The sequence below is a fragment of the Rhinopithecus roxellana genome, chromosome 15, assembly GCF_007565055.1.
Source record: "Rhinopithecus roxellana isolate Shanxi Qingling chromosome 15, ASM756505v1, whole genome shotgun sequence".
Taxonomy (NCBI): Eukaryota; Metazoa; Chordata; class Mammalia; order Primates; family Cercopithecidae; genus Rhinopithecus; species Rhinopithecus roxellana.
The window spans coordinates 33,047,284-33,060,189 of NC_044563.1; the positions used below are offsets into that span (position 1 = coordinate 33,047,284).

The following is a 12,906-nucleotide window of genomic DNA, read 5'->3' on the forward strand; positions in this document are numbered from 1 at the left end:
ACTGGCGCCTGCCACCACACCCAGCTAATTTTGTATTTTTAGTGCAGATGGTGTTTAATCATGTTGGCCAGGCTGATCTCAAACTCCTGACCTCAGGTGATCCACCTGCCTTGTCTTCCCAAAGTGCTGGGATTACAGGCGTGAGGGACCACACCTAGCCTTCTGGTATTTCTTTACAGCAATGTGTGAATGAAACAGTCTCTCATCCAAGGTAGAAAAAATGGAGAAATATAAGGATACGGAAAACTTAAACTACATTAACAGTAAGGTAGTATTGACCTACTAGATGATAGAAAATACTTCCTCTCTTCAAGTACCAAAAAAGCCAAATTTTCACAAAACAATAAATATCTATTACATGCATAAACTCTGCAGTTAGAAAGCCTGATTTTGTTCCCAAGTTTCTCTTATCAGCTTGTGTGACCTTGAAAATTACTTAACCTTATGACTCAGTTTCCTCAACATAAAATGAAGATAGCACCTACCTCATGTGTTTAGTTGACAGTTCTATGCATTAATATGTGCAATTTGTTAATATCAATGCTTGGGACACAATAGCATTATTGGAGTGTTTCTAGATTTAAAACTTAATAAAATACAAATAAATATATGAGATTCATTTACAATAGTGCTGAGGAAAATCTGCAGCCTTAAGTATTTTCTCCATCATATTCAAAGAATGAAATTAACTGGATTAAACTTCTAATGTACAAGTTAGGAAAAGATAAACTGAAAGTAGCTGGAAGGAATTCATACATGTATACACATAAATTAATGAGTTAAAATAACTGTAAATATATACTAAACACAAAGCACCAATGATATGGATTTTTTGTTAGAAAAATTAACTTACTAAACAAAAAATGTAAGGCATAAATTTCTGTGTCTGAAATATAGAAAGAGCAGAAGATCTGCCCATTCAAAAATGAGGATTAGACAAATTCGCAGAGGAATTGTGTGACATCTTCATTTCTAGTATACCTAGGCCTTTAAAATGAGAAAAAAATTTCATATTTTAAAATAAGTACATCATTGACAGAAAATCCTGATGAATTGCAGAATGAGAGAAAATGGACAAAACTTATTGATGAACATCAGTGTAAAAATTTTAACTTAAGCATTAGCTAAGATAATCTAAGTATATTAAAAGAGTAACATATGATGACTACATGGGATTTTTTGCAGGAAGATAACAATGGTTTAAAGCAAGGAAATCTGGAAATATAACATCTTATAAATATATCCAGAAATTATATGATTATGTTTATAGATGCTGATAGTCATTTGATAAAATTCAACAGTCAGTCTTGGTTTACACTCACCCACAAGGAAGCAATGAATCAATCCTTCCGTAAAATAAAATACAAAATTGTTTATCTAGTAGTGAGATATTTTAGATCTAAGCCACCATTTTCCTTAATGTGAGGTATTTGAGGCACTTCAGTCAATAATGTATGGAATTTGCACTATTAACCACTGAAAATATTTTTAGAACTATAATTGATGGAAGGGAAGAGACAAAGCTTAATATGTTGTGCTTGCAGTTGATAAGGCTGAATGTGGGGAAAACTCAAGGAGAAGGCTAAACTTCTAAATGGTTTCTTTATGGTCACCATGCTGGCTTCAACCATGGCTTTAACTTCCAGGAGGCCATGAATTTTGCCACCATGGAATAGATCAATTCAAGCAAAGTGGAGTCTCAGTGCAGTGATGGGAAAGCCACTGTGGGCATCCTGTAACCCAAGTGCTATGACCTGTGGAAACACAGTCATTTGGGGCAGTTGCAGACCCCATGGAGTCCAGGGCACACGCCAGCCTGGAGATGCCCACCTGGTGAAAGATCCAAGTGCTGGAGAGGACTAGCCTGGCCCCAGTCACCACCCATGTCAACAGGATCATGACCCACTCAACCTATGGCCTTGGGCTGTGGTTCCCATTGCCTTACCCTTTTGCCTGGTGTTCCCATGGCCTTTCCATCCTGCAATGATGCTTCCCAGCCCACGAACTTAGCCTGGACCCACTGCCCACCCCAGCTCTGCCAACCCTGGTCTGAACCCCTCAACTGACAGATGTGGCCATAGTCCTTGCCCTCTGTAACTGGGGACACAGGAGCCAATACTCCAGGCTCCAGCCAGGAGGTGCCTCTTGATGGTCACAGGGCATACAGCTTTAGGCCCTCAGCCTCAGGCCCTGAGTCTAAGTCCTTGCCCACAGATGGAGCATTGATGAATAGGCCTGTACCACTAAGCCCAGGATCCAGCATCCTGCCAAAGATTCTGGGTGCTGCTGGGCCCCTGCCTCTGAGCCCATGGTCAGTCTTTATACTTCACTGCTCTGCTATGTGAGGGCTTCTTGATATTGCTCACATTTGCATCTCAGAATTTTGGGCAAATTTTCAGACCACTACCATTATAGAGCCTCTCAGTGCTGAGATAGCCCCTCTGGTGAGGCACCTGGGTGCTGCTGAGTATATTAAGTATATTCTTTATCCTGCAAGACCTTTTAATGTCTTGACACTTCTACTTCTGTGTCACCAGCTGAGATTTCATCCATTGGACATGAGTGTCTCTGAGAACAAGGTCTTCCTGGGTTTACTGGGAACTCATCCATCCCAGCGTCCCAATTGCTGGAACAACTATGGAGGCTGCTGCACTTCTGAAGAGTTCACAATGTGGTTCCCCTTCAATCTTCTTCCCTTACCTATCCCACCCCAACTCTCCCTTTCTAGCAAAATGGGACCTCTTATGACCAATTAGGTCAATAGAGTTAGAAAGAAAGTATGTTTCTGAGTCATTGAGGTATTCAAAATGTGATGTCACCAGTATTTGTTCACAAATGAATTAAAAGTCACCAAAATGTAAGATCTGACTTTCTTCTAATATTGTAGTTTCAAACAACTTGCAAAGGAGGTTATTCTCCATGCATTTTTCTTCATAATTAGTTGAAAACTTTTAAGGCAAAATGTATTTTATGGGCTGGTTACACTGTGTGGTGATGCTGAGCTCAGGGCATGGTTTTGGGGTTCTGGCTGTCTGGCCAGGTGGGAGCACTGGGTTGCAGTCATGCTTTGAGGCTGGCCTTAGGCCCAGGCTGGTTCTCAGCTAAATAGCAGGACCCAAATTGCCGGGAAAGATGAGCAGCCCTAGGCTTAAGGGGCCATCTGACTATCTTCTCTCCTGGGCTTCACTGCCTTTTCAAAGCTATTTGTATATTTCACACTGGTAACTCATTCACTCAACCCAATATTGTCCCTAAATAAGTGAACAAGGTTTCAGTCAGGAATGTGTGCTGTATAGAAACTAAAGAAGGATTGGACAACAGAGCAGAATGAGCTGGGGCTGGTTGAGTGGCCGGTCTCAGAAGGATTCACTGAGCAGGAGACTTTGGGGACCCAATTATAAAATGGGGAGGTCTGGAGAAGAATTCCCTGCTTGCAGGGACCAGCAAGTACAACAGACCTAACATAGAACTTGTGAGTTTGTGTTTCCAGGAATACAAAAGAAGCTTATTTGTGTCTGGGACATAGAGAGGAAGGGAGAGAGGCAGGGGGCAGAGCATGGAGGGCCTTGTGTCTCATGTCAGGTGCATTATGTGGTGTTCCTTCACCACATTAATGCCTTCTCATTTAATGCCTTGAAATGAGAAGGCATTAAAACAGCAGTGGAAAAGATGTGAACGACACATTTAAGTAATCAGCTTAGTTGTTCTGTGGAGAATGTGTGAGTAGGAGAAGCAATTAGACTATTTATAATATAAGTGAGAGTGACAGTTGCTTACACTTAATTGTTAGTATTGCAAATGCACAGAAATGGAAAAATTCAGAATATATTTTTAACATTGAAAATGACAGTTTTGATGAAGAAGGAAACATTCAGAGAAGCAAACCACTCCCCACCTTAGTAGCACCCCTCCTTAACTTCCCCACTCCCATCCAGAATTTCAAGAAGGCTGTACATTTTGAAGCATGAGTAATCAAAACTTGGTGCTTGTCTAAAGTTCTCAATAAAGAGCAGAAAAACTCTTACTATCCTGTCTCTCGTATTCATTCAGGCAACTTTGTCTTTCTTAACATAACAAGAAGTTTACTCTTTGGAAAATTCAAGCTGAGGGACAACATAGGGTCTCCAGGCATACAGAAGGATGGACTGAGATGCCTGGCTGAAAAGGTTTAAGCTAATAGTGACACGGCAGAACCAAAGACGAAAGCACACTGCATTCACTGGAAGGGAGTAGCCCAGAGAACTGCTGATCCCTCAGTACATCCTGCATGACCAAGGAATGAAATTTTATGTGATAGATAAAAGCCTCATTGACGCTGGAGTGCAGTAAGCAGAGAGCCTTCAGTTGCAGAGAGCTGCCTCACCCAAAGCATGCCTCTTCCCAGTTTGGCCCACATTTCATGACTGCTCAGTGCTGGAGCATAAAGCTTGGCCATCTTTGCTCAACTTAGCACATCGCTGAAGGGCCATTTGTGCTCCAGATTTGCCAAGACTATCTTTGGCCCTAATCTTCAGCTCCAATTTTCCCTGTGCTCAAACATGCTTCCTTCCTCTCCTTTTCTCAGATATGAATCCCCAGCACACTTGTTAAGAAAGATCTTGGTGCCAAAGTCTGTTCCATAACAGACCTGACCTACAACTTTACTTCAGGTTTCATTGTGTTTCAAAAGCCTAATTTTCTTGAGAGAATAAAGAGTGATCGCCCCTACTGAAATCATAGTTCTTTGCATGGTTATTTAGTGATGTGAGGAGCTAGAAATGGCCACATAAGAATTTCAGCTTTTAATTTACGGAATTATTGTTGTGACCCCCGGTGCAAACATGTCCCTTTGAACACCAGAAGTCACAAGGGCAAGAAGAAACATCTTGCCATTGGCATGATGGATCAATACCAGTTTTACTCCTGGATTAACTGTAACCATCTACTCTGCTCTGAGCAAAACAGTATCATGTTTGGAGCAACTGACTCTCACATACATTGCTTGTGGGAATGTAACATTGTACAGCCCCATTGAAAAACTATTTGTCAGTGTTCTGTAAACTTGACCACTCATCTATCCATAGCCATTCTCTTCCTAGGTATTTACCCAATCATTAAAAATCAGGAACTGTGAATAATCCACGTGTCTGAACACGTGGATTATGAGTGGTAAAGCTGTAGCATATTAAATAGTTACAAAAAGCAATGATTCATTTTATATTCATTCAAAAAAATGGCCAAAATAAGTTGTGCTCATAGAACTTAGATCATGGTTGTCTCTGGTGAGAGTGGGAATTAACTGGGAAGTTCTAGGCATGTGAAAATGTTGTGGGGCTATGGGAATGTTCTGCGTCTCATTTAGAGTGATGATTACATGGGTGTATATAATTGTTTAAACTGGAGGAATTGGCAGAGCAAGATAGTATAATAGAAAGCTCTGAATCAGATTTAGTCTGCTTTATATCAAATGGATCTAATAGATATTGACAGGACACTTCATCCACCAGTTGTAAAAAGTTGTAAAATACACATTCTTTTCCTCAGCACATGGATCATTCTCAAGAATAGACCATATGGTAGGTAACAAAATACATCTTTAAAAGTTCAAAAATTCAAATAATTCCAAGCATCTTCTCTGGACACAGTGGAACAAAACTAGAAATCAAAACAAGAGGAATTTTGGAAATTATGCAAACACATAGAAATTAACCAATATGCACCTGAATCTCCAGTAGGTCAATGAAGAAATTAAGAAGGAAATTGAAGAATTTCCTGAAACAAATCATAATGGAAACGCAATATATTAAAACCTATAGGATACAGTAAAAAGCAGTACTAACATGGAAGTTTATAGCTATAAGTCTCTACATCAAAAAAGAGGAAAAACTTCAGATAAACCACCTAATGATGCCTCTTAAAGGAGCAGAAAGGTAAGAACAAAAATAATCTAAAATTAGTAGAAGAAAAGAAATAATAAAAATCACAGCAGAAATTAATGAAATCAAAATGAGGAAAACAATGCAAAAGATCACTGAAACAAAGAGTTGTTGTTTTGAAAAGTTAAACCAAATTGACAAACCTTTAGCCGATTAAGAAAAAGAGACAGGAGATCTAAATCAATAAAATCAGAAATGAAAAAGGAGGCATTGCAATAGATACTGCAGAAATTCAAAGTATCATTAGTGGCTACTATGAGCAACTATATAGCAATAAGTTGAAAAACCTAGAAGAAATGCACAAGTTGCTAGACACATACAACCTACCGAGATAGAAGGAGGAAGAAATCCAAAACCTGAATAGGCCAATAACAAATAATGAGATCCAAGCTGTAATCAAAAGTCTCCCAGTAAATTAAAGCTGAGGATCCGATGGCTTCACTGCTGAATTCCACCAAACATTTAAATAACTCATACCAGTCCTAGTCAAGCTATTCTGAAAAGCAGAGGAAGAGGAATTACTTACAAACTCATTTTTTTTTTTTTGAGTATTTTTGACGTACAGTTGGTTGAATTCACTGATGCTGAACCCAGAGGTTACAGAAGGCTGCCTGTATTCTATGATGAGGGATCCATTCACACATAAGAGGAAACATGAGCTCCAGTATACATGGCCAAGTGTGTTCTGAGCAACACTGTAAGAGGCCAAAGTGGAAACAATCCAAATGCCCATCAACAGCAGAAACATTTATACTATTGGACACCTTACAGCAGGCAACAGGACCAAGTACAGCTACAAGGAACAACACAGATGAGGGAAATAAACAAAAAAACCCATTAAACTGCATAAAGCATAATTCTATTTACATAAGGTTATATAACATTTTCAAAATGAGCAACATTTTAGTAAATTTATTTAGAATTCTTCTGCAGAAGGGTTTTGTCTCTTCTCTCCAATTTGTTAAATTTACTCATTTATTTATAACAGCATGAACTCACAGGTATTTATTTTATTCTTTGGATTATAATTCAATAATACTTTATTCTGTTGCTCAACTTGTTTAAAATTTGGCCGTTGGGAGCTGTTTTCATTGGTTCTTGTGCTCTTCTAATATAACCCCATAAATGTTCTAACATAACCTCATCAATACTTTTGTTTGTTTTGTGTTTACCACATTCTTATTTTCCAACACTCCAAGATGCTATAGGCTCTTTCTATATTTCCTGCACAGGTCTAGAAACTTTGTTTCTTCATAAGTATTGCCACATCTTTATTTTTTCTTTAACATTAGCGGGTTGCAGTTTTATTAATCATCTTTAGTCTAGATTGCCTTCTGTTTATTTATAATTCTATCATTGTTTTAATATTTTATGTTCTGTTTGTTTTTATTTACTAATTGCTGAATTTCAACATAATATTTATAGATTTTTAGAAAATATGGATATTAATTCTCAAATATAGTCAGATTCAGTTTTTAAATTGTTGACTTTTAATTTTATTTCAACGAAGTCAAGCTTATGCTCAATTTATTAACTTATGGAATTGTAATTGATATTTATTTGTAGCTGTACTGGGAAATTTTTGTAAATGTGTTCTACCTACTGAAAAACATTTTCCATTTGATTTTTGGTAGTTGCATGTTATAATGATCACAGTTGTTAAGTTTGTTTTGCAAATTCTATAGCTTTTTTTTTTTTCTTTTTTTGACGGAGTCTCGCTGTAGACGAGGCTGGAGTGCAGTGGCGCCATGTCTACTCACTGCAACCTCCACCCTCAGGGTTCAAGCAATTCTCCTGTTTCAGCCTCCCCAGTAGCTGGGATTACAGGCGTCCTCAACCATGCCCGGCTAATTTTTTATATTTTTAGTACAGACGGGGTTTCACCATATTGGCCAGGCTGGTCTTGAACTCCCGACCCCAGGTGATCCACCCACCTTGGCCTCCCAAAGTGCTGGGATTACAGGCCTAAGCCACCGCGCCCAGCCAAATTATACAGCATTCCTAACTTTGTTCTCTGCACTATTGGTTTCGGTCAAAATGCTGTTACATAAAAAAAAAAAAAAAACCAAATCATGATCTCCTATCATGATTGCAGGCTTTTCAGTTTTACCATCTAAGTCTGAGTCTTGGCTCTCTACGTGTCAGTGCCATGTGGTTAGGTGCATAAAGTTCATTACTGCAATACTGAAATATTTTCCTATGAAATTTCATTAACCATGATCCTATCAATACACTGGATATTAATATTGCTCTCCTAGATTTCTTTTGTTTAATATTTGTCTGGATTGCCTGTTCCCATAAATTGACTTTTAATCACTTAGCATTGTTCTAAGATTGATTAAAATGTAGAATAAAAGGGAAGGTTATGGGAGAGTGGGACGTCTAATCTAAGCCCAGCCCAGTGATTACATTAGCTGGGCGCTGATTAGGTTAGGATGTTGCCCAGGGATAAAGCCAGGATCTTTGGGACCTGGCTTCATTTGGAGTTCAGCTACCAAGAGGAAACCTTCCTCTGGGTCCTGGAGTATTTGGCCTGAAATTGGGAATTTGGGAGTTGCTGCTCCAGGGCGCTCCCTGCGGAGCTCGGCCGCCCGCCTCTCCGCCCGGCCTTTCCCGGCGTCCCCACGCGGGGCGCAGCCGCGAGAAAGGAACGCAGGTCACACCGTCAGCGCCCAGAGCAGCGCCAGTTTCCGGGCCCGGCCTGCTCTGGGAGCCATGAGCTGCGGCCGTCCCCCGCCCGACGTGGACGGCATGATCACCCTCAAGGTGGACAACCTGACCTACCGGACCACTCCCGACAGCCTGAAGCGAGTGTTCGAGAAGTACGGGCGCGTGGGCGACGTGTACATCCCGCGGGAGCACCACACCAAGGCGCCCCGGGGCTTTGCCTTCGTCCGCTTTCATGACCGGCGCGACGCGGAAGACGCCGAGGACGCCATGGACGGGGCGGAGCTGGATGGACGCGAGCTGCGGGTGCAGATGGCGCGCTATGGCCGCCGGGACCTGCCCCGCAGCCGCCAGGAAGAGCCGCGCGGCAGGTCCGGAGGCGGCCGCTATGGACGGCGGAGCCGCAGCCCCAGGCGGCGACACCGCAGCAGATCCCGGGGTCCCAGCTGCTCTAGGTCGCGCAGCAGATCTCACTATGGGGGGTCTCGCTATAGCCGGTCTCCCTATAGCCGATCTACCTTCAGGAGATCTCGCTACTGCCGATCTCCCTACAGACGATCTCATTGCAGAGGATCTCGCTACAGTCAGTCTTACAGCCGGCATCACTACAGCCAATCTCCCTACAGGGAATCTCGCTACAGGAGGTCTCCCTACATCCGGTCTTCCCGCAACAGGTCTCTCTACAACCGCTCTCACTCGAAGTCTGGGCCTCGCTCTCGCTCTCCATCAACCTCCAAATCCAGCTCTGCGCGAAGATCCAAGTCCTTCTCCATCTCCAGATCTTGCTCAAGGTCCAGGTCTAGATCTACGTCCGGGAGTACTCCCTCCATATCCAAGAGGGAATCCAAGTCCAGGTCGTGATCCAAGAGTCCTCCCAGGTCTCCTGAAGGGGAAAAAGGACAAGTGTCCTCCTAGGAAAATGATCATCAGCTAACGGGTGATGGACGACTTGGGGAAAAGGACTCCATACTCAGTCCATGGCAGCAGAGTCCCTGGAAGAAGCGACTGCCTAATGAAAGGGTTGTGTGACATTTGTCTACCTTTTTACCAGTTTGAAGCGTTGCATCAGATGACAAGATTCATTTCATGTGCCATTGTGTTGTTATTCAAATTTTCTTGTAATTTAGTGAGGTGAACTACTTTAGATTGGATTTGGATATTTGAGGGGAAATTTTATATTTGTCTTTTTTTTTTTTTTTTTTTTTATTTTTGAGATGGAGTCTAGCTCTGCTGCCCACGCTGAAGTGCAGTGGCGCCATCTGCATCTTCCACCTCCTGGGTTCAAGCCATTCTCAGGCCTCAGCCTCTGCAGTAGCTGGGATTATAGGCGCCAGCCACCACAGAGGGCTAATTTTTGTATTTTTAGTGGAGACGGGGTTTCGCCATGTTGGCCAGCCTGCCCTCGAACTCCTGGGCTCAAGTGATCTGCTCACCTTGGCCTCCTAAAGTTCTGCGATTACAGGTGTGAGCCCCTTCGCCCAGCGTATATTTGATTCTATAGTGCTGATATTTTTGGTTTGAAATGAACAGGTTGGTAACCTAATTTGTGGCCCCCTGTCTCTTAAGAAATGTGTACAGCCATTACACACAGCCCAACGCTGTCACGACATTGCCTCAAAACTGCCTTCATTCCTTAAAGTTAAAAGCTTACAAAAGGCAGTATAAATGTGTATGTGTAATGTTATTACCTTTAAATCTAACTGGTAATATGACCCAAATTTGTATAAAGATTTTTCAGGTGAAAAGACTGGGTTTTGAGCAAACACAATTCTAATCTCTTCTGTGTTTTTGTGTACCAGGCCTGGCTGCCTAGCAGTTGAGTGATGCTGGTTAGCTGTTAAGGTGGAAGGTGGCCTGCTGCAGTGCAGAGTGCTGAGCTGCTTCCTGTTTTCTTCTGTTTCCTCCTGAAAAAAAGAAGCCCTGTCCTGAAGAACAAATGACTGTTCAGTTTATTAAAATGCCTGTCAACTGCCCTTCCAGTCACCCAGGCCTGGAAGAGAAATAATAGAGCATGCAGTGAGCACATCTAGCTGATGATAATCACACCTCTTCCCCCTCTCTATTCTGTTAAATGGCAAATCTGATCGTATCAACACACATGAACTTAAAATATGGGGAATGTTATGGAAGAAATGGCTTGTAACTTTGTAGGTACTTATAACATGGTGTATGTTTTTGATTATGAATATTTCTTACTATTACCATGTTTCTATTATTGAATTAAAATGTTTTCTTGGTGTTACATTTTCTCAAAATAAAACTAGAAATATTTTATAGAAAGTTGGTTGTTTCATTTTGCTGTTGGACTACTTTCTGCTATTTGTACCTTTGGGAAAATTATTTTACCAAGTTTCTCATAGGATTCAATTATAATTAAAAAAATTCTATAAGGTTTAGCTGTGTGCTTTATTATTTTATCACAATGTAGTTTCTTTGTACACTCTTTCTTTCCTCTTCCTACCTGTGATTTTTAACTTCCGAAGTCTTTTCAAAGAATCAGATTTTGACTTTTGTTATTACCTCTACTGGGTGTAATATTTTCTTTTGTAATTGTTTCTGCTTATACCTTTATTTTCTTTCCTTTTTTATTTTGATTCATCCTGTTTACTGAGTTGAGTGCTAAATTCAATCATTTTTGAACTTGCTGATTTTTTTTCTTTCAGTTCAATTCGATACTCCTCTTTATATATGTTGTGATTTGACCTTAAATCCTGATATTAACACACCATACCAATCTGCCGTAATCAGTCCATGCTGGGTGGTAGAACTGATGGCCTCTATACAGTTAAAGTTGTGGTTGAAGCCTGCGTGTCGTCACTAAGTTACTAAGGTAGCTTAAAGCTCAGTATTTTGTTTGTCACACATTTGTCTTCAAATATTCTGAAATATACTGGACTCAACCACACCAGAAGTTTCAAGATTTGGAAAGAAAATACTGGAAGAACCTCAGCCTCCTATTTGATGAAAACAGTAAACAATGTAATCCTGGACATGTAGGAAAAATTTAGGCATTTCTGGAGCAGGAATGTGAGGCTGTCATTGAAGAGAGTGTCAACACACCCTAACTGTACTTTGGCATGTGGACGACCACCTTTCCATAGGTCATGGACCTTTACAACACCTGGAATGCTCAGAGCTTTTCCAGGTAGTTCTCAGGGTTATGAGGCCTTCTTGTGGCATAAGATGGCTCTCATCTTGCCCATAGTGCTCATGCAGAATGGGGTTCCCTTCAGGAGGCTGGAGAGTTCATGGTGACATTTCCCTATGACTACCACACAGGCTTCAACTCTCACAGAGACCATCAATTTCACCACCTAGGATGGGTAGATTATGGCAATATGGCATCTCAGTGTAGCTGTGGGGAAGGCAGGGTGGCCTTTTCCATGGACGCCTTCACGCACATCATGAAACCTGATCATCATGACCTGTGGAAAAGCTAGCAAGATGGGGCCATTGTGGATCAAAGGGAGCCCAAGGTGCTGGCCAGCCAGGAGCTCATTACCTGGCAGGAGGACATTGCACCTGGCCTGAAGCTCCTCTGGACCTGGCCTCTTCTAGGCCTGTGGTCCTGGATGGTGAGACCTACCACTGAGCCCATATGTACCAGTTGCAGTTTCCCTGGTGCCCCATGGCAGCCCAGGAAACTGATGCCCATCCAAGGGTCATTGACCCCAGAGGCTCCCAAGAACACACCGTGGCCCACCATCTATCTTGGGTCTGTTTGCCCTCGTTCTCTCTCTGTCAACTGGCAGAGGTGGTCATGGTGGTCCTTTTCAGGAACTAGGAGCTCAGGAGGGGATCCTCTAGTCTCCCACCAAGTGGCACAGCACATAGAGCTCTCGATCCTGGGGTCTTTGCCCCTACTTAGGATGGAACTTTGATAGACAAGCCTGTATCTCTCAGGCCTGCATCTCAGCAGCCCATCAAGGCTACCACGTGCTGCAGTGCCCCCATCTTCAACCTTTGGAGACAATTTGGATCTGATGCTTCGATGTGTGCTGGCCTGTATCTGATATCCCCAGACAGCATGACACTGAACCACCCTGTGTTCCACTGATTCCTCCCAACATCATAATGATGCTGAGAAGATTCTCCAGAGATGCTGTTGGAGAGTGCAAGGCCCCTTGAACCTGGCTGAGGTTGTAGCAATGGACCACTCTTATACCTCTGGGGTCTTGGCCCCGACCGATGTTGTCAGAATATGCTGGGCCCTGACTCCTGTCCTGGGGTTAAAGCCAGACAGTGCTGCACCTCTGAATTTGGAGCTATGTGCCTCTGATACATTATCTTAATCCTTTGAACTCATGGCTACTGAATATACTGC

At 42.0% G+C, this 12,906-nt stretch overlaps 1 protein-coding gene across 3 annotated transcripts; it reads left to right on the top strand.

Annotated features, from left to right (window-relative positions):
* The first annotated feature begins 8,305 nt into the window (after positions 1-8,305).
* Positions 8,306-10,862, top strand: LOC104658616 (serine/arginine-rich splicing factor 8-like). Of its 3 annotated transcripts, none has more exons than XR_004053713.1 (2): positions 8,306-9,602; positions 10,382-10,505. XR_004053713.1 is itself a non-coding variant. In XM_010358685.2 (2 exons), the coding sequence occupies exons 1-2, from the start codon at positions 8,631-8,633 to the stop codon at positions 10,404-10,406; spliced, it is 831 nt and encodes a 276-aa protein (XP_010356987.2). In that variant the 5' UTR covers positions 8,306-8,630; the 3' UTR covers positions 10,407-10,862. The 3 variants fall into 3 exon arrangements, 1 of the variants encoding a protein (XP_010356987.2); XM_010358685.2 differs by having other exon boundaries at positions 8,306-9,436; positions 10,382-10,862; XR_004053714.1 differs by lacking the exon at positions 8,306-9,602 and adding an exon at positions 9,931-10,112 and having other exon boundaries at positions 10,382-10,522.
* The last annotated feature ends 2,044 nt before the right edge of the window (positions 10,863-12,906 follow it).